Raw genomic sequence first — 25,519 nt, forward strand, 5'->3', positions numbered from 1 at the left:
TTGCAGGTCGGTAATGCGGCCTTGAAGGAGCCCCACGCTGATGGGCGCCAAACTGTCAAGGGAGGAATTTGCGTTGAAGACTGCTAATGGAGTCCTCATTTGGGATATCCAGAGACGGTGCCATATTAGTTGTATATCAGTGCCAATATATATCAATGTATATAAGACAAAGAACACAGACATGCTCTCTTTTCAGCCAGCGTCATCAACTGAACTAGTTTAATTCGATAGATCCAATTATACCGTAAGTAAGCATAAATTTCCTTGAAGCTAACGAAGGAGTGCTTTCACTCCCCTATTTTTCACATCACATTGCCTGCCTCCCGTACATTCCTTCTATGTGAACCTTACTGATAACACTTTTACAGCTTCACATTCTGGCTTCATCATCTTTGGTTAACTCCTTCATGATTATACAACTTTGAATTATACTATAGTTCCATGCGATGGCTACATAGAGAGACAGATAATTATACAACTACATCTACATTTTGATTATTTATATACACAGATATTCTTATTACATTAGAACAAACAAGCTATAACTCAGGCGACCTCCACAGTATATTCTCTAAATGGGCTATAATTAGCAGTGGGGTACCACAGGGATCTGTACTAGGACCAATCCTTTTTAATCTCTTTATTAATGACCTTGTGGATGGGATTGATAGTAAAGTGTCAGTCTTTGCTGATGCCACCAAACTATGTATGATATTAAAAACTAACCTTGATAGTAAAATATTACAAAACGATATGGATAAGATGTCAGAATGGGCAGATACTTGGCAAATGAGATTTAATGTTGATAAATGTAAAGTAATGCACTTAGGACAGAGTAATCCTATAACTGCATATACATTAAATGGAAGTAAACTCGGGACTACAGAACAGGAGAAGGACTTGGGTATTCTCATTACAAATAAGCTGAGCAGCAGTACTCAATGTCAAGCAGCAGCTGCAAAAGTAAACAAGATTTTAGGGTGTATAAAAAGAGATATTAGATCCCGTGAACCCAATGTATTGTTACACCTCTATAAATCACTTGTAAGGCCACATCTGGAATATGGGATCTAGTTTTGGGCTCCACATTTTAAGAAGGACATACAGAAGTTAGAGTCAGTTTGAAGGCAGCAACTAGACTACTACAAGGAATGGAAGACCCCCCATATGTAGAGAGGTTGAAAAAGTTAGATATGTTTAGCTTAGAAAAATGACGTCTCAGAGGAGATCTCATTTATATGCATAAATACATGTGTGGTCAATATAAAGGACTGGCGCATGACTTATTCCTTCCAAAGACAATACTAAGGACCAGGGGGCATACACTGCGTGTGGAAGAAAAGTGATTCCGGCAGCTAAATAGGAAAGGGTTCTTTACAGTTAAATCAGTCAGACTCTGGAATGCCCTACCAAAAGAGGTAGTAATGGCAGATACTATAACAGCTTTTAAAAAAGGTTGGATGATTTCCTCAGTACACAACATTGTTATAAATGACTTAATATCAAAATGTATAATTGTTGGAGGAAGGTTGAACTAGATGGACCAAGGTCTTTTTTCAACCTATGCAACTATGTAACATGACCTCTGTGCAAAGAGAGAGGAGCTCACAGAAGAGCAGGTAAGTAGTTGGTATCAACCTACATGTATCTATGTAGCGTAATAGTTACTAAAAAGCTGGATAAACCCTTTCATCTCTCCATCTTCTCCGCACTTTTATCCGATTCTTGCATGTGATGGAATCTAATTATAGTGAATGACACTCGGCTCCACACTAGAGTCTGATACATGAGAAAATATACAACAGTGTGAGCACGGTCTAAGGGAAAGGCCTGGAAAAACGTCTACGGAGACGCCCCAAATCTATAACACAGAAAGCGCCGGACCCCCGGGACTGAGCGCAGGTCGGAGAAATGAGGCTGTAAGGCCAAAAACACAATAATACAAGGGTTGAATGAATAGTAATGCCTCCACCTTCATAACTCCTCACAGATGGCAGCGCTGGTATGGGGCAGGTACTGGATTGTTCAGTAGACTCTCCTCTACAGCTCCAGTTGGCGGGAAACCTTATCAATGAACGGTTGTGTTATTACAGTGTAAAGAATGAACCCTGTGCAGACGATCGGTCAATGTGATTTAGACAACGTGCTGTCATTGAATTCTTGACAGCAGCAGGTGTCACCCCAAAGGAGATTCATCAGAGAATACAAGCGGTGTATGGTGATTGTGCTGATGCGCGCTGTGCATCGTTGGGCCAGTAGTAAGATTAAAGATGGTGAGGGGGAACGTCTGACTTGTGTGACAAAGAAAGAGTTGGACGTCCTGTGACAGTAACCACGGAGTTACACATGGAAAACATAGACAGATTCAGGCTGATGGTCGTATCACTCAGAGAGAAATTGTAAGCACAATCGGCATTTCACAGGAACGTGTAGTCACATTATTGCTCTGCTTGGTTATGGGAAGATCTGTGCACGATGGCCGCCCCGGATGCTGACGTCTGACATGAAAGCCACAGACTGGACATTTACCAGGAAATCCTCTCACGTTACGAGAATGAAGGTGACGCCTTTCTGCATTCAATTGTGACCGGAGATGAAGCTTGTGTACACCACTACAGACCGGAGCCGCAACGTCCGTCCATGGAATATCAGCACAAAGGCTCGCCCCAGAAAAAGACATTCAAGACCCCGTCCTCAGCCGGGAAATCCTGGCCTCAGTGTTTGGGGAGATGGCGTTATCCACGGGGATTTCCTACAACGTGGAGAAACTAAGTCAGAGCGTTACATCACAACGCTGTGAACTGTGAAACGGCGACTAACATACACTGAGGAGCTGATCATGTGACCCCTGGCTCCTCCCCTCCATGTGACATCATCACAGGTCCTGGAAGCACAGAGCAGCCATATATCTAGTGTGTGGCTCTGCAGGCAGAGGTGTGTGGAGATTCCCCATTACTGGGGCAGGAGGCATTAACCCCTTCAGCTCTGAGACTAATTGGGGCGGGGGAGGTTCCTCTCTGCTCCTCAGATATAATGGTGGCGGCTCTATCTGTCTCTGTCACATACGTTCTGCTGATATTCCAGCCTCTGTACTGGGAAATGTCGTCTCCATCTTGTTATAGTCTCAGGGTTTTCCCTATAGTGAAGGAGATTTCTTGTATCTCCAGTAATTGTATTATTACAGCGGATTCTTTATCATGTCACATCGTCATCTTCTCCCCATTCAGGTCCCTACAATATCGGATCCTCTCAGTGGAAATCTTCTATAGAAGAGAATTATCCTGATTGCCCCGTGAAGGATGGATATGGACAGGGACAAGATGGCGGAGAGGATATTACACCTCACCCTAGAGATCCTCTTCCGGCTTACTGGAGAGGTGAGAGATTCTGATGACGTCACATTACATCATTCTTATCTATGGGAATAACAGATGGACAGAACTGGAGAGGTGAGGACTCTGGAAATGTCTGGAGTGAGATTTATTACTGTGTCTCTCCATAACCAGGATTACACAGTAGTGAAGAAGACCTCTAGTGAGCGCTGTCAGGCCCTTGTGTCTGAGGGATGGGGAAGACCCCTGAGCCCAATCACGGGGCCTCCACCTCACCCCCCGATACATGAGGACATCAATGACCAGAAGATCCTAGAACTCACCTACAAGATGATTGAGCTGCTGACTGGAGAGGTGACACTGCTGGGAATGCTGGGACATTATACAGTAACGCTATGAAGGGATCGGGGGTGACGGTATCATTGTATGTGTCAGGTTCCTATAAGGTGTCAGGACGTCACCGTCTATTTCTCCATGGAGGAGTGGAAGTATTTAGAAGGACACAAAGATCTGTACAAGGACGTCATGATGGAGGTTCCCCAGGCCCTCACATCACCAGGTAATAGACAGGACTAAATACACACGGCCTATAATTATCTGTATGTAAGGAATGAATTCAGTCCCTGTATGTGTCTCCTCCAGGTCTATCCAGTAAGAGGACAACACCAGAGAGATGTCCCCGTCCTCTTCTCCCACAGGACTGTAAACAAGAAGATCCCGATGTTCCTCAGGATCATCAGGTAGATGGAGAGAAGGTGCATGAAATCCCCCTATGATGTGTAGACGGCTGTGAAGGTCTTGTGCTCAGTCTTGTTTTATCCTCCAGTATTATATGTGTTATACTTGTGTAATCAATTGAAATACTATGTCCCAAGAATGACAAAAGTATTTTAGGAGTGATACCTTTATAGGCTAACCAGAAAAATTATATAAGCAAGCTTTCAAAGCACAGAGGCTCCTTCTTCAGGCAAATTACAAATGAATTACTGAGACTAAACACAACATTTAAATGAATGTTACAACAGGACATGGGAAAGATGATGCCTCCTAAAGATAAGCCAAGGAAAGCAAATTAAGTTTTTTCTTAGAAATGATTTGATTTCCTTGGCTTATCTTTAGGAGGCATCATCTTTCCCATGTCCTGTTGTAACATTCATTTAAATGTTGTGTTTAGTCTCAGTAATTCATTTGTAATTTGCCTGAAGAAGGAGCCTCTGTGCTCTGAAAGCTTGCTTAATATAATTTTTCTGGTTAGCCTATAAAGGTATCACTCCTAAAATACTTTTGTCATTCTTGGGACATAGCCAGAAAAATCAATTGAAATACTAACACGGTACCACAATATTACCCTGTATTGCACATACTTGTGTAATGAGAGCGGTGGAGATGGCAGGATTAGAGCTGATCATAGATGGGACTTCTCCATCTGTCTGTGACTTTTACAATATTTCTTTCAGGGGGAAGATCTGCCCCATATTAATACTACAGAGACATATGTGAGGGGTGATGAGCGGAGTAAAGAGGAGGTTCCTACAGATAACCGCCCAGGTTAGTAGTGACCATTAAATGCAGAGAAGTCACAGATTCGTCTCAGTCACCGGCTGTGGCTGCTTTATCAGGGTTGTAGTCCGGCCATATCAAATGGTCACCATTCTGCTGCTAGACCACCACATGCTCCTTCACCCAAAACTGTCCCGATTATTTTGGGCATTGGACGCTCTTCTGTTGGAGTGAGATCTGTATCAGCCAGATCTTACAAGTAGGATCCACCCTATCCCCTGAAATTAGAAGACATTGACTCTTAGCTGCCCAGATCTCTAATCTGTAAAGCCAAATGACAGTGTACGTAGAATGTGCAGACAACTTTGAAAATCATGGGAAGAAGAATCTAATCTGTATGGTGGACCCCTAAGAGAAAGCGGAGGGTAATGATGCTGGTGACCTCCTAGATTTTTAGTTCGGTGCCGTGTTCTCCAGGTGAATAAAGATTGATTGCTCTCAGTGGGAGAAACAGAATAATAATCTTGTAGTTGATGAAGAGACCTCAGTAGTCTGGAAAGCTTGCTTTGTAACATCATTTATTATATTTTTGTTATCCATTAGTAAGTATCATATCTACAAGATTCTTATTGTTTCTCCACTGAGAGCAATGACTCCATCTTCCTAGAATCTCGGCATCTTATTGATGGATCTTCCTTCTCTCCCTTCTGATGAATGTGCTGATAGGGGCGTTTATATCCAAAGTTGGGCACAGGATAGCTGTAACATATGAGGGAGGTTAGCATTACCCCACAGTGGGTACATGGAGGCCGGGCAGCCCACCCACAGGATTTCCACAATGTAATTAGAGAAAAAAGGAAAGTAATAACACATAACATAACATTAACACATGGTAATAATTAACACATAAAGTTCTCATATTTTTATCTTCAAGCAAGAGCCTGAAAGATATTTTCTCTGAATTCTACAAATCTCCATTATATAAGAACTTGTACTGAAGCCGTCCATTGTGGAGTCCGAGAGGCAGAAAGTAAATGTCTAATATTTCTTCAGGAAACTCATCTGACAGAAGATATTGGCCCCTACAATAGTTTGGATTGCCGAGAGCCCCCGAGCCACATACTGTAATTACTCCAGATGTGTCACCTCTAGTTACTAAATCACTGACGGTGAAGGCTGTCGGGGTGGAGGGCGGTCATTTTAGTAGATGTGTTATTGTCTATAGTCACAGTTTTCTCTATAGTAGTTAGTACCAAAGCCGCTCTTATTTCATGGCTTTCCACTGCAGCCAGTTTTCTGCTCCTATCCAGGCCCCATTTCTCCAATCTGACATCTGTCACTTTACATGATAACACCTTTGTAATGCTGAATCTGATCCCAGTGTTTCTGAGATTTTTTTCTGTGGCATATTCTACTTTATCTTAGCTGTAATGGGAGGTTGATTTGTTTTCCATTTATTTAAACAAAAAAATCTTGAATTTTACCAAAAATATAAAATAATTAGAAGTAATGAAACATTGTATTTGGAAGCTCTTAAAACAATTAGTGATACCACAACATGTAGTCAATAGATAGCATTTACCATATTCTGCTTTATTAGCCTAAATGAGTATTTTGACTCCACAGGAAGTTTCTGGAAATTTGCAAGAAGTGGATGCTGTAGAGCAAGGGTATCAAATATGCGGCTCCTCAGGCTGCTTCTGGCGGCCCGCAAGCCCGTGCCCCCCTTGATGATCACGGCTGGTGCAGGGGCCGCAGCCGTCAGTGATTTTTTTTTTATTATTATTATTATTATTATTATTATAGTGCCATTAATTCCATGGCGCCTTACAAGTGAAAAAGGGTACACATAAATACTAGTACAACAGTCATTAACAGTACAAAACAGACTGGCACAGGAGGAGAGAGGTCCCTGCCCGCAAGGGCTCACAGTCTACAGGGGATGGGTGAGGATACAGTAGGTGAGGACAGAGCTGGTTGCACAGTGGTGTACTGGACTGAGGATTATTGTGGGTTGTAGGCTTGTCGGAAGAGATGGGTCTTCAGGTTCCTCTTGAAGCTTTTCACAGTAGGAGAGAGTCTGATATACTGGGTTAGGGTGTTCCAGAGTATGGGGAAGGCATTGGAGAAATCTTGTATGCGATTCTGGAAAGAGGAGATAAGAGAGGAGTAGAGAAGGAGATCTTGTGAGGATCTGAGGTTGCGTGCAAATATGTACCGGGAGACTAGGTGACAGATGTAAGGAGGAGACAGGTTGTGGATGGCTTTGTAGGTCATGGTTAATGTTTTGAACTGGAGTCTTTGGGCAATGGGAAGCCAGTGAAGGGATTGGCAGAGTGGCGAGGCTGGGGAGTAGCGAGGTGAGAGGTGGATTAATCGGGCCGCAGAGTTCAGGATAGATTGGAGGGGGGCAAGAGTGTTGGAAGGGAGGCCAGAGAGCAGGAGGTTGCAGTAGTTGAGGCAGGAGATGATGAGGGCATGTACAAATGTTTTTGCTGATTCTTGGTTAAGGAAATCATGGATGCGGGAGATATTTTTGAGTTGTAGTCGGCATGAGGTGAAGTGGGGTTGGATGTGTGGCTTGAAGGATAGAGCAGAGTCGAGGGTTATTCCAAGGCAACGAGCCTGTGAGACCAGGGAGAGTGGGCAGCCATCACCTTTGATGGACAGGCTTGGTGGAGGAGTTGAATGAGGAGTAGGAAAGACAATGAATTCTGTTTTGTCCATGTTAAGCTTTCAGAATGGCGCAGAGAAGAAGGATGAAATAGCAGACAGACATTGTGGGATTTTGGTTAGTAAGGCGTTTATGTCAGGTTCAGAGAGGTAGATCTGCGTATCCTCAGCATAGAGATGATACTGAAAGCCGTGGGACTCTATGAGCTGTCCTAGGCCGAGGCCGAAGTTGTAGATGGAGAACAGCAGGGTTCCAAGAACAGAACCTTGGGGGACATCAATGGATAGAGGGTGGGATGAGGAGGTGGTGTGAGAGTGGGAGACGCTGAAAGTTCGGTCGGTTAGGTATGAAGAGATCCAAGATAGGGCCAAGTCTATGATGCCCAGAGAGAAGAGAATCTGTAATAGGAGGGAGAGGTCTACAGTGTCGAAGGCAGAGGACAGGTCCAGGAGGAGGAGGACAGAGTAGTGTTGCTTGGCTTTGGCAGTTAGTATGTCTTAGTGACGATAGTTAGGGCAGTTTCAGTGATGCGGTCAGAAGCCAGATTGTAGCTGGTCAAAGAGGGAGCAGGAGGAGAGGCATGAGGACAGTTCAAGATGGATATGCTGTGTCAGTAATTTTGAGGCATAGGGGAGAAGGGATATGGGGCGGTAGCTAAACACAGAGGATGGGTCAAGAGAGGAATTTTTGAGGATGGGTGTGATCAAAGCATGTTTAAAGCATGAAGGGAATACACCAGTTGATAGTGATAGGTTGAAGAGATGGGTTAGGGCTGGGATGAGGACTGTGGTGATGTTGGGAATGAGGTGCGATGGGAGCGGGTCAAATGCACAGGTGGTTAGATGTGATCTTGAGAGTAGAGTTGAAAGATGATCTTCTGTCATGGGGGAGAAGCTGGATTTGGAGGAAGAGGGCTGAGTAGCTATGATAAGGGGCTGTAGGGATTGTGGGCCAAAGCTTGCTCTGATGTTGCCAATCTTCTGCTTGAAGAAAAAGGCAAAGTCTTCAGCTGAGATGAGAGGAGAGGGAGAGGGTGCTGGGGGACTGAGGAGAGAATTGAAAGTGTTGAATAGCTGTTTAGGGTTGTGAGATAGAGAGGATATGAGGGATGAGAAGTAGGTTTGTTTTGCAGCAGTGAGTCCAGACTTGAAAGTGGTGAGGGACTCTTTATATGCAGTGAAGTGCTCAGTAAAATGAGACCTCTTCAATTTGCGCTCAGCAAATCTGGAAACCCGTCTCAGTTCTTTAGTCTGGCTCGTGTGCCATGGTTGCCTGTTGATTGTGCGAGTTTTGGTGTGTGTGAATTCAAGAGCTGCAGAGATTGTAGTGTTATATAAAGAGGCTGCAGCATCTGCGTCGTGTAAGGAAGCAATGTCTGCGAGAGGGAGAAGGGACTAAGAAAGTGCGTGTAAATCAAGGTGTTTGATGTTTCTGCAAGGGTGTGACTGTTTGTGGAGGGGGGTTGTGTATTTGGAGAAGAGAGGGAAGAGAATGTGAGTAGGTTGTGGTCAGACTGGGGGAGTGGTGAGTTAGAGAGGTTAGATGGGGAACAAAGGCGAGTGAAGATGAAGTCCAGCGTGTGGCCATCTTTGTGAGTAGCTGCAGAGGAGCATTGGGTGAGGCCGAAGGAGGAAGTGAGTCTTAGAAGTTTTGAGACAGCTGAGTGAGAGGTGTCGATGGAAATGTTGAAATCGCCCATGATGACGGTGGGGATGTCGGTGGAAAGGAAATGTAGTAGCCAGGTGGTGAAGTGGTCAAAAAGGTGGTAGCTGGCCCTGGAGGGAAATAAATGACAGCCAGTTGGAGGTTGTAAGGGGAGTAGATGCAGACAGAGTGCACCTCAAAAGAGGGGAGAGTAACAGAGGGTGGTAGTGGAATTAATGTAAAGGAGCATTTGTCAGACAGGAGCAATCCAACTCCTCCATTATGCTTCTTACTAGGGCGGGGGGGGGGGGGGGGGTGAGCCAGATAGAGACCACCATAAGAAAGTGCAGCAGGAGAGGCTGTGTCAGAGGGGGTGAGCCAGGTTTCTGTGATGCCGAGGAAGGAAAGTTTATTAGTGATGAAAAGATCATGGATGTATGAAAGTTTGTTGCAGACAGAGCGAGCGTTCCACAGAGCTCCTGCTAGTGGGACTGGGGGAGCGGGGCTCGGGTGAATGGGTATGAGGTTAGAACGGTTGTGAAAATTTGTCATAGATCGTGGATGAGGGTTCAAAGTGACAATGGGGATGTGCTGAGGAGGACCAGGATTAGGAGAGATATCTCCAGCAGTGAGGAGAAGCAGAGAGAGTGTTAGTAGGTGGGAGTTGAGTGGCCATGAGGAGGCCATGAGGTAGTCGTGTGTGTCTGGTGACACAGGGTGTAATGTGGAGGAAAAGATCTGAGGAGATGAGGTGGGTGGGGAGGATGGAGGGAGAGATGACCAGGTCATTACTGGGTTTAGGGATCAGAGGCGTAAGGAAAAATATGAAGTGTTATAAGGGTGAAAGTGAAGAGAAACACAAACATTGTTTGCAGAGTCTCTGTGTCCAGTTACCTACAGGTTCCTTCCGGTCCATTTCTGGTCCAATTCATTGCATCATACTTATATGGTGCAGACTTGTATTAATGCAGATTAAAATCTCATGCAGACTTCAGAGCAAGGGGAGGGGTCGTCACTTATCTAGATCACTCACTTCAAAACTGAGCCCAGATGTGGGGATACCATAGCCAGAGATAACGAGGGGGTCATAAAGAAAGTGGGGAGAGGGTGATGGAGGGGTCAGTTAGAAGCATATTAAATTGCTACAAGAAGCAGAGAAAAGGAAGATCAGTTCATGGGAAGTAGGGTGGCTGATCAAACATACCAGATATTAGCACAAGCAGCAGAGAGAATATGATCTAGATGGTTGGTGAACACTTTGAAACCCTGGGTGCTTCACAGAATTTTATAACGTTGATCTGTAAAAATAAAAAAAATCCACTTTTACCACAAAATTGTTACTTGTTATGAAAATGACTCGCCCACCCCAGGGCTATGGGACACCCGGTGCCGGACTAGTCCGGTGGTAGTCAGTGGTGGCTGGGCCCGGCTCCGTGGCCCTGGTGGGTGTCAGTTGAATATGTGGCTTGAATTAAAGTTTGTGTTCGTGACGCCACCTGTGGTATGCGGCTACTAAGCCGCCGTTGCTGTGTGAGGCCTCCGGGATGATGTTATGGCAGCAATGGTAGTACTGCTCCCCACAGGTGGAGCAATGCCCGGGGCACGGTTGGTGTTTGTGGAAGTCTATGGTGCTGCGTGACTAACACGGTGCAGGGCCGACCAGCAATGAAAGAAACAGGCACAAACAGTAGTCTCTTTACCTTCTCCTCTTTTACTCGGCAGAAACTTAGTCCAGGGAGACCGTCACAGATGGTAAAGATGATCCGGCCGGCCTGGAAGTGCCTGGGGTGATCTTTGGCCAGTTGAGTATGAGGCCTACTCCTTAATCTTTCTCTGCTGTGTTAGGACACTGCACTTTGGGTTCGCAATTGCCCTCTTGCTGCTGGGACTTGTTGTTCGTCCCCTTTTCTGTGTGGTAGACTGCGCAGGCCCTCTCTGGTGCTTCTCTGCTGGAGTCTACACCGGGCCCTTGGGATGCAGCTGTACCTTCAGATTGCTTCTGGGACAGGGGGCTTACAGCTCTCCTGCCCTCCGGATTCAGCTACCAGGGATGGATTTTATGCCCTGACAACTACAGACTCCGATGTCCGAGTCCCTGCTGTGCCTCTCTGCTCCCCTTGCTTCACTGGGCCAAGCTATCCCAGCTCTAGGCCCCAGTTTACAAGGCAGCACTACTCTGCGTCTGCACTCTTTCACTCCTGTGTCCAGACTAACCACCACTTCCTCCTTCCAGCCAGACTTAAGGAATGCTCCCTGAAGTTCCAGGTTCAGAGCTCCCCCTGCTGGCCGGAGGGAGAACTGTGTTGAGTGTTAACTTACTGGCCAATAGATCTCCCAATTACCTCCAGGCTCAGCATTAACCCTTTTGGGAGGGCAATGCTGTTGTGGCGACCAGGTCCTGGGGCGCCACACTCCCCCTTAGTTAAATTCAGTACTCCCGGACTGTAGAAACAAACATGACATGTTAGAACATTTCATCCCATTATGGGAGGCGCAAATACTTTAACGTTACAACCTTAAACATTACTATAAGAGTCCAGTGTGGCTCCCTGCCGGGTGTCCATTACACTGCTCCATGGGGGACCCGCCGCGTTCAAACCCCCAACGTAGGCTCTGGGCGTGCGTCAGAGCATTGATGACCCCACTCTATGCACGCCGGACGGGTTTTTCTTCAGGGGTGTTGAGCACACTGGTGCTAACTATGAACAATTTAGGTGTTGGCCACCCATAGTCCAGTGGCCCAATTGTCCATTTTCGCAATCAAAGAAAAAGAAAACATTTTGTACACAACATGACAGACATTTTGCATAACTATTTACATTCTAATAAGTACTCTTTCCCTTATACAGTTGACTCCCTATACCTTAGAGGGGGTTGTCCCCGAGTGCTGCGCTGGGACCTACGTAGCTCTGGTGTTTGCCCCTGACTACGTGGTGCGTCTTCTATCTCAGCACTACATGTGGGCCTAACCCCCATAGGTAAGCGTGATGGTTGCCTTTGTGATCTAAGAGTCGCCAAGGGTATGACAGGTTCACCACTGACAGGGGGTTGATCCTCCTGTTCCACTGCTGGCGTGTCATCTCGTGCTGGAGCGGACGATTCTTTAGGTGGATCCGGAACCTTTTCCGTTTCTGGCTCGACCAACTGCGGAAACGTCAAAACTGGTACCACTATGGCATTGTTTATTCGGGTCCAAGTTTTGGGGAACTTTCCAAGGATGGTTTGAATCATCTCCCCTTCTTTCTCTTGACTTTGGGGACTTCCTTGTACTCCTTCCATTTCTCTTTGGATTCTGCACCGTTCAGGGCACGCTTTCAGGCGGTCTCGGGAAATTGCTTGATAGGTCTTGCCTTCATCTTTGCTTATGAGGCATACCTTACTATTGTCAAAGTTGGAGGGGATAATGGTGTAGGGCTCGCTTTCCCACTGATCATCCAATTTATGCGCCTTCCGCTTCTTCTTGAGGACTTGTTCTCCAGGTGCTAAGGGAGTTGCTGGGGCTGTTTGATTGTAATGCTGTTCTTGTCTCGTTCTTGCTTGAGACAGGCTCCTCTCTACGCACTCCTGGACCTTACGGTACCGCTGCTGCCGTTCTGTATCCCAATCCTCTATTTCTTGAACCGCCTCAGGCGACACAGTCCCCATCTCAAAGTCTACAGGCAACTTGCCTGGTCTGGCTCGCATCAGGTAAGCGGGGCTGCAGTTGGTCGAATTCACTGGGATGTGGTTGTACAGGTCTACCAGATCTGGCAACTTTTCTGGCCATTGGTTCCTTTCCTCCAGCGGTAGGGTCTTCAGCATATCAATAACCACATGGTTCATTTTCTCGCACAGTCCATTGGTTTGGGGGTGGTACGGTGTGGTTCGGATTTTCTTACAACCGTACATGTTACAGAACTCTTGGAACACTTCAGCCTCGAATGCAGGACCCTGATCAGTCAGTACCCTTTCCGGATAGCCGTGAGGTCGGCAAAAGGATGCCTGGAACGCTCTAGCTGCTGTCCTGGCTGTCTGGTCCTTCACAGGCACTACTACCAGGAAACGAGAGTAATGGTCCACAATGGTGAGGGCGTACACATAGCCTGACCGGCTTGGTGTTAACTTCACGTGGTCCAGGGCCACCAACTCCAGGGGCTGCTTTGTGACAATTGGCTGCAAGGGAGACCTTTGGCTGGCATCGTCTTTCCGCCTCAGGTTACACGGGCCACAGTCTCGGCACCACTTCTCGATCATCTTTCTCATGTGCACCCAATAGAACCGATCACGGAGTAGGGCCTCCAACTTCTTCCACCCGAAGTGTCCTGCGTTATCATGATACGCTGCTAGGACCATTGGAGCATCTCTCTGCGGAACCACTATCTGCCAGACAAGTTCATTTGTTCGATAGTTGACATATCTCTTGCAGAGCTTGCCTTGGTAGGTGAACAGTCGTCCCCTCTCCTTCCACAGCTGCTGGGCTTCCTCTGGAGCGTCTGGGCCAAGATGGGTCTCAGCTTGCGCTAGCTTCTCTTTGACCAATCGCACGGCCGGGTCACCGTTCTGTGTTTCTTCCCAATTATGGTGGAGTAAGGGGTTGACCGAGACCCCGTGCTGGCTTGAGCGCTTCACTCCCACAGCATGCTCACACTGGGACACACCTTGGTGATGGAAAGCCGGTAACTCTATCTCTTCGAGTTCATCCATGTCTTCTCCAGACTCGGGCAAGTGAGGCATTCTGGACAGCGCATCAGCATTGTTATTCTTCTTGCCAGCCCGATACTTGATGGTAAAGTCAAAGTTAGACAGCCGGGCCATCCATCGCTGTTCCATCGCACCTAACTTGGCTGTTGCCAGGTGTGTCAACGGATTGTTGTCCGTGAAGATGGTGAACTTGGCCGATGCCAGATAGTGCTTGAAGCGTTCAGTCACTGCCCAAACAATAGCGAGGAACTCCAGCTTGAAGGAACTGTAGTTTTCTGGATTCCTTTCTGTGGGCCGAAGCTTCCTACTGGCGTACGCTATCACCCTCTCTCTGCCTCCCTGCACCTGGGACAGAACTGCTCCCAGTCCCACGTTGCTGGCGTCTGTATACAGTACAAACGGTTGGCTGTAGTCAGGGTATGCCAGAATTTCTTCTCCCGTGAGAGCCCCTTTCAGCCGGACAAAGGATGTTTCCAGTTGGCTGCTCCATTCAAATGGAGGGCTCTGCTTCTTAGCCTGCTTTGGCTGGCCCACCAGGAGATCTTGAAGGGGCGCTGCTATCTTGGTGAAACCATCAATGAACCTTCGGTAGTAGCCCACCAGTCCAAGGAACTGCCGCACCTCCTTCACTGTGGTGGGTCTTGGCCAGTCCTTGATTACAGTGACTTTCTCTGGATCAGGTGCCACACCTTCTGCGCTGACCACATGACCCAGGTACTGTACCTTTGGCTTCAAGAGGTGACATTTGGACGGCTTGATCTTCAGGCCATATTTCGACAAGGATTCAAACACTTCTGCTAAGTGCTTCAGGTGGTCCTCATAAGTCTTGGAGTAGACTATTACGTCATCCAGGTACAACAGCACGGTTTCAAAGTTGTGGTGGCCCAAGCAGCACTCCATCAACCTTTGGAATGTCCCTGGGGCGTTGCAGAGCCCGAATGGCATACAATTGAACTCACAGAGGCCCATTGGTGTCGTGAATGCAGTCTTCTCCTTGTCCGCCTCTGCCACGGGAACCTGCCAATACCCACTGGTGAGATCCAAGGTGGAGAAATAGTTAGCTGACTTTAAGGCTGTTAGTGACTCCTCTATTCTGGGCAGTGGATAAGCATCTTTATGTGTAATGCGGTTAATTTGCCTGTAATCTACACACATTCTCATTGTACCATCTTTTTTCTTTACGAGCACTAGTGGAGCTGCCCAGGGGCTACAACTATCTCTGATAACCCCAGCCTCCTTCATTTCCCGTAACATTTCCTTGGCACACTGATACTGTGCGGGGGGTACAGGGCGGTATCTCTCTTTAATGGGATGATGATCACCCGTGGGGATTTGATGTTTAACCCCTTTCACCTGCCCAAAATCTAGGGGGTGTTTGCTGAAGACCCGCTCGTACTCCTGTACCACCCGGTAAACCCCATGCTTTTGGTGCGAGGGGGTGGAGTCGGTGCCTACATGTAATTTTTGGCACCAGTCTTCCGGCTGCCCCTTGGAGCCATTGTCTTCCGCCTGGTCGGACGGGATCAAGGGTTCCACTGCTTTAATGGTATTGTTACTGACAGTGTACAGTTTTGCTACAGTGGCGTACCGGGGCAATTTGGCCTCCTCCTCCCCACAATTCAGGACACGGACGGGCACTCTCCCCTTGCGGACGTCCGCTACCCCTCTGGCTATCAGGACTCCAGGCCTACTGTCTGAATACACTGGTTCTACCAAGGCATGGTAATCCTGACCCTTGAGGCCTATTGCTGCCCGACACCATATCAACATTTCACTTCTTGGGGGTATTACAATGGGGAGGGGGTCACTTACCCTCACACTGCCAATTTCTCCTCCGGCTAGCTCTACTTGCTGCCTCCTCATCAGGGCTCTGATCTCCCTCTGTAGGACACGCTGCTGCCCGGAGCTGGCAGTTTCAGACGCCTGTTGCAACAAAATTATCACTTCGGCAATACAATTTTCTATCACATTTGTACCAAGGGTTAGCAGTGGGTCAGATTCTTTGCGATCTATATCTACAATTATCATCCCCTGACATGGCAATTCCACCCGCCCCACTTTAATGGTTACTTCTTTGTACCCAATTTGAGGTAAGGGCTGACCATTACTGGCCACAATCGTTAAATCATCATCTGGGCCATGGTCAATGTCTGAATCAGCCCAATATCTTTTGTACAGTTTGTGGGGGATGGTTGTTACCTGGGACCCCGTATCCAGGAGGGCATTCAAAGGGATCCCATCCAGCACAATGGGAAGGACCGGTCGTCCTCCCACATACTTGCTGCGGCTGGGGTTTGAGCCGGGCTTCCTCACACCTGGGGGTTGGCTCCTGGCCCCAGGCTCGGCCCGTTTAAAGGACAGCGTCGTGCAATGTGGCCCGCCTGGTTGCAGTGGCGGCAGATCGGTTGTCCTGTTGAATCATACCGGTCTGTGTCTCTGCCTCGGGTCGGCGGAATCCTCCTCTGTCGCATCCATGGGACGTCTTCTGGGCTGGAGGCCAACTCGATTTTTGCAGGCGAGGGGGTCATTTGTAGAGACTGCACGGTCTTGGCAAGGGCAGCCACAGTCTTGGTCAGCTCCTGGAACTGCTGTCTGAGCTCTGCAGTGGGATCCTTATCCAGGGACTGCGCCTCAGCCCCTGCAGTAGCTCGTGTTGCAGGCACCACCCCGGGGTACGTGATAGCAAGAGGCCGGAGGGGTACTGGGTCATTCGGTGTAGATTCTCTCAGTACCCTGATGGCCTGGTCCTTAAACTTGGCAAAGTCCAGAGCAGGGTTCTGCAGGACCAGGATACGCAGCTGGGTCCTGTGGGCATCTGACAGGAGCCCCTCTATGAACTGCTCAGTTAGGAGTTTGTCTTCTTCACGTACACTCTCTGGGTCCACCTGTTTAACTGCTTTCAGGGCCTCCTGCAAGTTTAAGGCATAGTCCCTTATGCTGTCCGTGGCCCGTTGCTTGCACCCAAAGAATCTCATCTTTATCTCTGCTGCGGTGCGGGTGTCAAAAGTACTCTTTAGCTTGGCCAGTATCTGGGCTGCTGTCCCTTTATCTGTATCAGGCCAGGACTTCGCTTCACGCTGGGCTGCGCCGGCTAGCTGTCCCATTACTATGCCCACCTTCTGGCTCTCAGTCAGAGGATACACCCGGAACAAGCTGTGCAGGCTTTCTCTGAAGTCACTCAAGGTATGGGACTCCCCGGAGTACTGCGGCAGCCATTCTGCTCCTGGTATGTACGGCATGGTGATCGGCATTACCGGCGCTACAGTGGGGGCTGGGGCGACGGCGACTGGGACTACTTCGGTCGGTGCTGCGGCGCCCTGGGCGATGGCAGCCACCTGCTCTCCCTCGGAGTCGGACATCTTCCTCCCCCTTAGTGAACCTTACCAGGCTCCGTTCACTTTTCAAATTTTCTTCCGGGTCGCGCGGGGTTAACAGCGCTCTGCTCTGATGGCGCGCTCCCTTCGCGCTCTTTGTCAGGCACGCCCCCCTTCTTCCTGCGCTCGGCGCGGCTAATGGCGGCGGCAATTTACAACCAGTACACAGTCTTTTACACAGTTCTTCAGGCGCACAGTACCCGGTGTGACCGGGCACGAAATCCTGTTCGTGACGCCAAAGTTGACTCGCCCACCCCAGGGCTATGGGACACCCGGTGCCGGACTAGTCCGGTGGTAGTCAGTGGTGGCTGGGCCCGGCTCCGTGGCCCTGGTGGGTGTCAGTTGAATATGTGGCTTGAATTAAAGTTTGTGTTCGTGACGCCACCTGTGGTATGCGGCTACTAAGCCGCCGTTGCTGTGTGAGGCCTCCGGGATGATGTTATGGCAGCAATGGTAGTACTGCTCCCCACAGGTGGAGCAATGCCCGGGGCACGGTTGGTGTTTGTGGAAGTCTATGGTGCTGCGTGACTAACACGGTGCAGGGCCGACCAGCAATGAAAGAAACAGGCACAAACAGTAGTCTCTTTACCTTCTCCTCTTTTACTCGGCAGAAACTTAGTCCAGGGAGACCGTCACAGATGGTAAAGATGATCCGGCCGGCCTGGAAGTGCCTGGGGTGATCTTTGGCCAGTTGAGTATGAGGCCTACTCCTTAATCTTTCTCTGCTGTGTTAGGACACTGCACTTTGGGTTCGCAATTGCCCTCTTGCTGCTGGGACTTGTTGTTCGTCCCCTTTTCTGTGTGGTAGACTGCGCAGGCCCTCTCTGGTGCTTCTCTGCTGGAGTCTACACCGGGCCCTTGGGATGCAGCTGTACCTTCAGATTGCTTCGTGTGCTGTGCTGTGCTGCCCTCCGGATTCAGCTACCAGGGATGGATTTTATGCCCTGACAACTACAGACTCCGATGTCCGAGTCCCTGCTGTGCCTCTCTGCTCCCCTTGCTTCACTGGGCCAAGCTATCCCAGCTCTAGGCCCCAGTTTACAAGGCAGCACTACTCTGCGTCTGCACTCTTTCACTCCTGTGTCCAGACTAACCACCACTTCCTCCTTCCAGCCAGACTTAAGGAATGCTCCCTGAAGTTCCAGGTTCAGAGCTCCCCCTGCTGGCCGGAGGGAGAACTGTGTTGAGTGTTAACTTACTGGCCAATAGATCTCCCAATTACCTCCAGGCTCAGCATTAACCCTTTTGGGAGGGCAATGCTGTTGTGGCGACCAGGTCCTGGGGCGCCACAAAAACACTCTGCATCCAAAACGCTGCAAAACCTGATCATGCGCACATAGCCTAAAAAGCTAGTAATGGATTGATGGATGGATTGATGGATGGATAGATGTCGAACACATATATAATGTCCGATAGGTATTTGTGCATGATAGTGCCAGTACTGCACTGGCTGCACCTTATACATGAAAATCCTGATGTTTGGTTCCCTTTAACTGTATGTGTACATTTATAATGTGTTTTTATGTGTTTGTATTTGCCTGCCATGGGTTTCAATGGGGCTCGAGAGGTTCGTCGAACGGCTCGCCGAACCGAACTCGAACACGGACTCCGTTCGACGAACCAAGCAGAACTCTAACCTCTAGAGGCTCGCTCATCTCTACAAAACAGATCAGCTTCAGCAGAGTGTGTTGCCACTTTGCCGATGCGTTACTGCACAGCTGCCTGCTTGGCAGTGATGGGGAGGGTAATTCAGTAGAGGATCAGGAGGAGGAGGAGGGGAGACAGAAAGTGGCATATGATGAGGCGGAAATCCAGATAGAAGTTGAGCCCGATATTCTTGGCATGGGTAGGATGCGTGATGTTAACGATTTGCGACTTTGTCCCAGCCTCCACCAGGTGTACCCACTGTGCTGTGACAGATATGTATCGTGCCTGTCCACAACAACTTGTCCACGTGCCTGTTGTTAGGTGGACCTTCTCGGTTATGGTGTTGGTCAGAGCACAGTTGAGATTGTTTAACACATGCTTGTGTAAGGCGGGGATGGCACACCAGGCAAAATAGTGGCGGATGGGAACACTGTATCATGGGGCAGCTACAGCCTAGAGATCATGGAAAAACTGTGTTGCCACAAACCTAAACGGCAACATCTCCATGGCTAGCAATTTAGCAATGTGCAAGTTTAGATTTTGTGCCTGTGGGTGCGTGGCTGTGTATTTACGCTTCCTTTCCAAGTTCTTAGGCATGGACAACTGGACACTTCGCTGGGAAAAGGAAGTGGATGTGGTTGATGTTTGCTGCGTCTGTGCAATCACAGCTTCTGGGCAGGATGCATGAGAGCCTGTTTCCTGGACAGCAGATTGCGAAGGACGTAGCACAGGTGACATGGCAGTGGTTTGACCCGCAGACACAAATTTGGTACCCTGGTGTTCTGCCCACCTACTGTCTGTCTGCAGTTTCCAACATCTTGTCTACTCTATGTTTGAAACTTAACCTTTACAAAACTGAACTACTTCTATTCCCTCCATCTTCTAACCTCCCCAAACCTGAGATCTCCCTCTCTGTGTGTGGTAGCACGATAACTCCTAGGCAGCAGGTTCGCTGTCTGGGGGTTTTGCGCCACACCAATCTCACCTTCACCTCCTGTATACAATCTCTTGCCCGCTCCTCTCGCTTGCACCTCAAGAACATCTCTAAAATCAGCCCCTTTCTTACCATGAAAACTACAAAAACCCTCACTGTGGCCCTGATCCACTCCTGCCTTGACTACTGCAATTCTCTATTGATTGGTCTTCCCCTAACTAGACTCTCTCCTCTACAGTCCATCCTTCACGCGGCAGCCAGGGTCACCTATCTGGCTATCCGTTACGCGGATGCTTCTGCACTGTGCCAGTCATTGCACTGGCTGCCTATATATCACAGGATCCAATTCAAATTGTTTGTTCTCACCCACAAAGTTCTCCACAGTGCGGCACCCTCTCCCCCACATCTCCACCCTCATCTCTGTCTATCACCCTATCCATTCTCTACACTCTGCAAACAACGTTTGACTAACCACACTAAGCCAAACCTCCCACTCCCGGATCCAAGACTTCTCCCGAGCTGCACCAATCCTCTGGAATGCTCTGACCCAAGAAACCAGGATGAACCACAACTTATTCAGCTTCAGATGTTCCCTAAAACACAGCTCTATAGGGTGGCCTATCACACTCCCTAATTAAATTAAATTCAGTCCATCCACAACTTCTCACAACATAACTCTCCATCAAACTCCACCACACCCAAAAGCATCTCAAAGATTGGCTGACTGGTTCAGGCAGCCTTTATCTATCCGCCATATCTTTGAGATAGCTGGATTGTCATTGGAAATGAGCACCTGTACCTTGTCCCTCTCTCCACCACCTCATTGTAGATGTAAGCTCTCATGAGCAGGGTTGTTTTTGCTATAATTATTGTATTTTCTGGGGTGCTTGGCTGCCATGTGGTTCCACATACTGGTGGTGCTCCGGTTGCGTTTGACCTGCGCTCTGCTCAACTTAGTATGGCAGATGCTACAGATTACAATTTTTTTCTCTTAAGGACTTTCAGGAAAAACATCCAGACAGCGGCTAAATGCCCCCTTTCCCTGACTTGGACCACAGAGGGGGTGCTCTTCGGAACAGTTGATTCAGTTCTCAATCTGGGAAAACCACTACCCCTTGGTGCCTGTGTTGGTGCTACATATCCATCTTCCTCTATGTTGCTGTGCTGGCTATGAATGTCAACGGTACAGGTCAGATCAGTGGACTCATCATGGATCACCTCATCTTCCATCTCATCCTCCTTCCCAATTGAGATTGTAGGCTGCTCTGATGGCAACTGTGTCTCATCATCATCAGTCTCCACCTCTGGAGCCAGTAAATCAGGATCCTCAAAGTGGCTTTCTTCTGGCCGTAGGTTCTCAAATACTCAACTCATACCACCTCCTCTCATCCCTCTTCAATACTTCACGGTGAGAGGCCAGAGCCAACCAAAGGATACATACAAAACAGATCCTCAGAGTGGCCAAGCTTGGGGTCATATGTCTCCTGTGACACAGTACACTGTGTGGTCGTGGAAAATTTGTTGCTGCTTGAGAAATGTGAAGAGGCCTTATTGTCTGCCATCCAAGATAGAATCTGCTCTCGCTGTTCTGGTTTACACACACGTTTACATTCCAGACTGGGAAATTTGAGGAGGAGGAGGGTAAAGCCGAATGCTACAATGGGAGCATTGTAAACTGCTATGGAATATGTATTCTACTATCTGAGTCTCATTGAGGGAGGCACCGCCCAAATGTATAAGTAAGAGCAGTCCCTCCAAAATGTACGTTACTGGGCCACCTCAGGGCCCTCACCAAACTCCAGGTTTCTTGACACCTGCAGACCCTCTGAAAATCTGAATTTAGTGCTACAGAATGACATGGAGGAGGAGGAGAGTAAAACCCAACGATTAGGGATGATCGAATACCAAAATATCCGCTTCGACGAATATCCGACAAATAGGTCGCTGCTATTTGAGTATTCGCGAATATTCGATGCCCAATGTAAGTCTATGGGAAACCCGAATAATTTCATGTTGGACCTAACGGTGACCTGTGGTGACTGAGGAAAGGCTGAAATGGATGGGAAAAGGCAGAAACAGTATGGGCACAGCCTGTAGAAGGTTGGAAATAATCTGGAAACAAGCCTGCTCTCTCTCTCTCTCTCTCTCTCTGTCTCTGTCACTCTCTCTCCTCATTCATGTTTCGTTTTCTCATGCTTTACACGGCAGCTCTGCTCATTCACGTTCCCTTTTGTCATGCTTTACACTGCATGTGCGTTTCAAAAAGCATCCAAAACGATGCGTTTTTGATGCATTTTGAATGCATTTTAGATGCATTTTTGACAGTGCGGTACGTCTCCCGACTTCATTGTCATTGCGCGGCTTTGTCTGATTTGTTATCACAGGTGAAGGACTCACCAGTGACCGCAAATCACCTGAGTGACTGAAGTGAGCCGCGCGATCAGCGGTGCCGTCACTCAGGTTGCCCGTGGCCAGCTCGAGTCCTCTTCCTGAGAGCGGTGGCCGCGGGTAACCTGAGTGACGTCATCACTGATAGCATCGCGGCTCACTTCAGTTGCTCTGTGGAGCTCACGGTGTGCGGTGGTGTTCTACGGCTACTCCTGTCATCTTCATGTAGCAGAGCTGGATGCGTCGTGGGACCTCGTGTAAATTACGTTGGACCTGGAGGGGTATTTGGGGATTTTAATAGTGGTGATAGAGGGTGGGGTTTTTTTCGGCTTTTATTCCAGATAAATGATTTTTTGGGTGTATGTGTTTATTTTCTTTAACTTGTAGGTTAATCATGAGGGTGTCTCAGATGCCTGCCATGATTAACCTAGTGCTACCGCACCAGGGCAATTCGGGATGAGCCAGGCAGAGTCCCAGGACTGTCACATCTAATGGATGCGGCAATTCCGGCGGCTGCTGGCTGATATTTTTAGGCTGGTGGGGTTTCCATAACGTGGGGCTCCCCATCCTGAGAATACCAGCCTTCAGCCATGTGGCTTTACCTTGGCTGGCATCAAAATTGAGGGGGCTGCACGTCGTTTTTTTAAATTATTTATTTATTTTACTGCACTACATAGACCCGCCCACCGGCGGCTGTGATTGGTTGCAGTGAGACAGTTGTCACTCAATGTGGCAGCTCGTCTGAATGCAACCAATCATAGGTGCTGGTGGGCAAGGGAAGCAGTGAATACGAGATGGAATAATGAGCGGCATTTTCAAAAGTTGGAGAAGACGCCGGAGCAGTGTGACAGCCATGCAGAGCAGTGCTAGTGATCGGTGAGTATGAGACAAGGGTGGAGAGGGAGAGACAGACAGACAGAGAGAGACCGATGGACAGACAGAGAGAGCCCTATAGCTGGTTCTGCATTCACAGATTTGCGATTTGGCGATTTATGGAGCTGCTATCAGCTACTGGACACAGTCTTCAGCCCTTACAAGGACTATTTATTAGTTGGTTCTAAGAACGCTCTCCTGCACTCAATACAGTCTATCTACACCGCCAGCTCCCTATGACTGTATGTTCACAAAATGGCCGCTGGCGTATATAGCCCCCAAGACGCTGTGCGGCCGAGCCAATCACAGTAACACCACAACAAAGGTGGCTGCGGCATTACTGTGAGGGTAAACAACATCAGATGTGTTCATTGGCTGGAAAACAGGCGCCAGGAAGTCAGAAATGAAAATGAAAGTATCGGAGCGGATGTTGTTTTATTCGTCGGATACCAAATGTCGCGAATAGCCTGTTATTTGTCGGATACCGAATAGTGGCGAATACATTCGCTCATCCCTACCAACGATACAATGGGCGCATTGTAAACTGTTATGAAGGATTTTTTTTGGTTATTTTTTTTTTCTTTATATGACTTAGTTTTTAATTTTACCATAAAATCTACTGGAAATTAAGTAAAAGTGCAATGAAATGATGAAAAAAAACCAAACAAATTCCATCTTTTTTTATTGTTTTTACGCTATTGACGATGTGCTGGAAGTGAGCGGTCAGCGTGATTCTCCAGGTCAGTGTGATTACGGCAATATCAGACGTCCACATTTCTTAGTATCTCAGTGGTGACTAGAGATGAGCGGACCCGTGGACGTTCGGCTTCTGCTGGTCCAGATGAATATTTGTAAAGATCGGTTCTGGACTTGGACTTGACCTGAAGTTTATTTAAAGTCACTGATTGGCAGTTCGGGTCTCCGCCCACATGCAGCCATAAACAGATCACTATCAGGGGAGGATGGGTTTTTCAGTTTTATTTCTTGGTGCACAATACATCTGATTGTGGTTTGCATATGTAAATCCCCCGAACTCCAAACCTGAACTTTACTATCTTGGAAAAGTCTGAGTTTATACCAAACTACAGGTTCACTCATCTCTAGTAGTGAATAAAAATCAGACTTTTGTAAAAAAAAAAACATTAAAAAATCGGTTTGTGTCTCCATTTTCCGATTTTCCGACATCGAAGTTGAGTGAGGACTTGTTTTTTGCTTGATGAGCCGACGTTTTCATTGATACCATTTTAGGTGCAATACTTTTATGGGTTGGTTTTGCTACTTCATTTCATGTTGAAATTTTTTTTTTCCTACCCAAATGATATCTTTCCTCCATTATTATCTCCATTAATTTTACATATCGGCTCATCTCCTTATCATTTTGGTCCTTATAATATCGGATTCTATCAGTGGTTTTATTCTGTTTTCAGAAAATGTCCTGTCCAGGATGGATATGGACAGGGACACGATGGCGGAGAGGATATTACACCTCACCCTAGAGATCCTCTTCCGGCTTACTGGAGAGGTGAGAGATTCTGATGACGTCACATTACATCATTCTTATCTATGGGAATAACAGATGGACAGAACTGGAGAGGTGAGGACTCTGGAAATGTCTGGAGTGAGATTTATTACTGTGTCTCTCCATAACCAGGATTACACAGTAGTGAAGAAGACCTCTAGTGAGCGCTGTCAGGCCCCTGTGTCTGAGGGATGGGGAAGACCCCTGAGCCCAATCACGGGGCCTCCACCTAACACCCCGATACATGAGGACATCAATGACCAGAAGATCCTAGAACTCACCTACAAGATGATTGAGCTGCTGACTGGAGAGGTGACAATGCTGGGAATGCTGGGACATTATACAGTAACGCTATGAAGGGATCGGGGGTGACGGTATCATTGTATGTGTCAGGTTCCTATAAGGTGTCAGGACGTCACCGTCTATTTCTCCATGGAGGAGTGGGAGTATTTAGAAGGACACAAAGATCTGTACAAGGACGTCATGATGGAGGTTCCCCAGCCCCTCACATCACCAGGTAATAGACAGCACTAAATACACACGGCCTATAATTATCTGTATGTAAGGAATGAATTCAGTCCCTGTATGTGTCTCCTCCAGTTCTATCCAGTAAGAGGACAACACCAGAGAGATGTCCCCGTCCTCTTCTCCCACAGGACTGTAAACAAGAAGACCCCGATGTTCCTCAGGATGTGTTTCCTCCAGCTCTATTCAGTAAGAGATATCTACTCATGTACTTTATGCACTAATTTGTGTTTACATTTTTAGACTTTCTGCTCAGTTTTTTTTTCAAATGTATTGTCTTTCCTTCTGTTTGTTTCTAGTGCCTTCTCTATGTTATTATGAAGGGAACTCAAAGACCTGCAGAGGGTTCATAAATACCGTTTCCCTGAAAATCAAACATAGTCCAAAAATAACACTTAGCACAATTTTATGGGATCTTTGAAGAATGCT

General features: G+C 47.7%; 1 protein-coding gene across 1 annotated transcript in view; it reads left to right on the forward strand.

Moving 5' to 3' along the window:
• Nucleotides 1–3,758: 3,758 nt before the first annotated feature.
• Nucleotides 3,759–25,519, forward strand: part of LOC142313130 (uncharacterized) — an 89,650-nt gene continuing 67,889 nt past the window's right edge. The window contains 4 exon segments of the mRNA XM_075352117.1: nt 3,759–3,891; nt 3,975–4,072; nt 4,790–4,880; nt 25,166–25,279. Coding sequence (XP_075208232.1) covers nt 3,759–3,891; nt 3,975–4,072; nt 4,790–4,880; nt 25,166–25,279 — 436 coding nt within the window.

Source organism: Anomaloglossus baeobatrachus, chromosome 5, assembly GCF_048569485.1.
Source record: "Anomaloglossus baeobatrachus isolate aAnoBae1 chromosome 5, aAnoBae1.hap1, whole genome shotgun sequence".
Classification (NCBI taxonomy): domain Eukaryota; kingdom Metazoa; phylum Chordata; class Amphibia; order Anura; family Aromobatidae; genus Anomaloglossus; species Anomaloglossus baeobatrachus.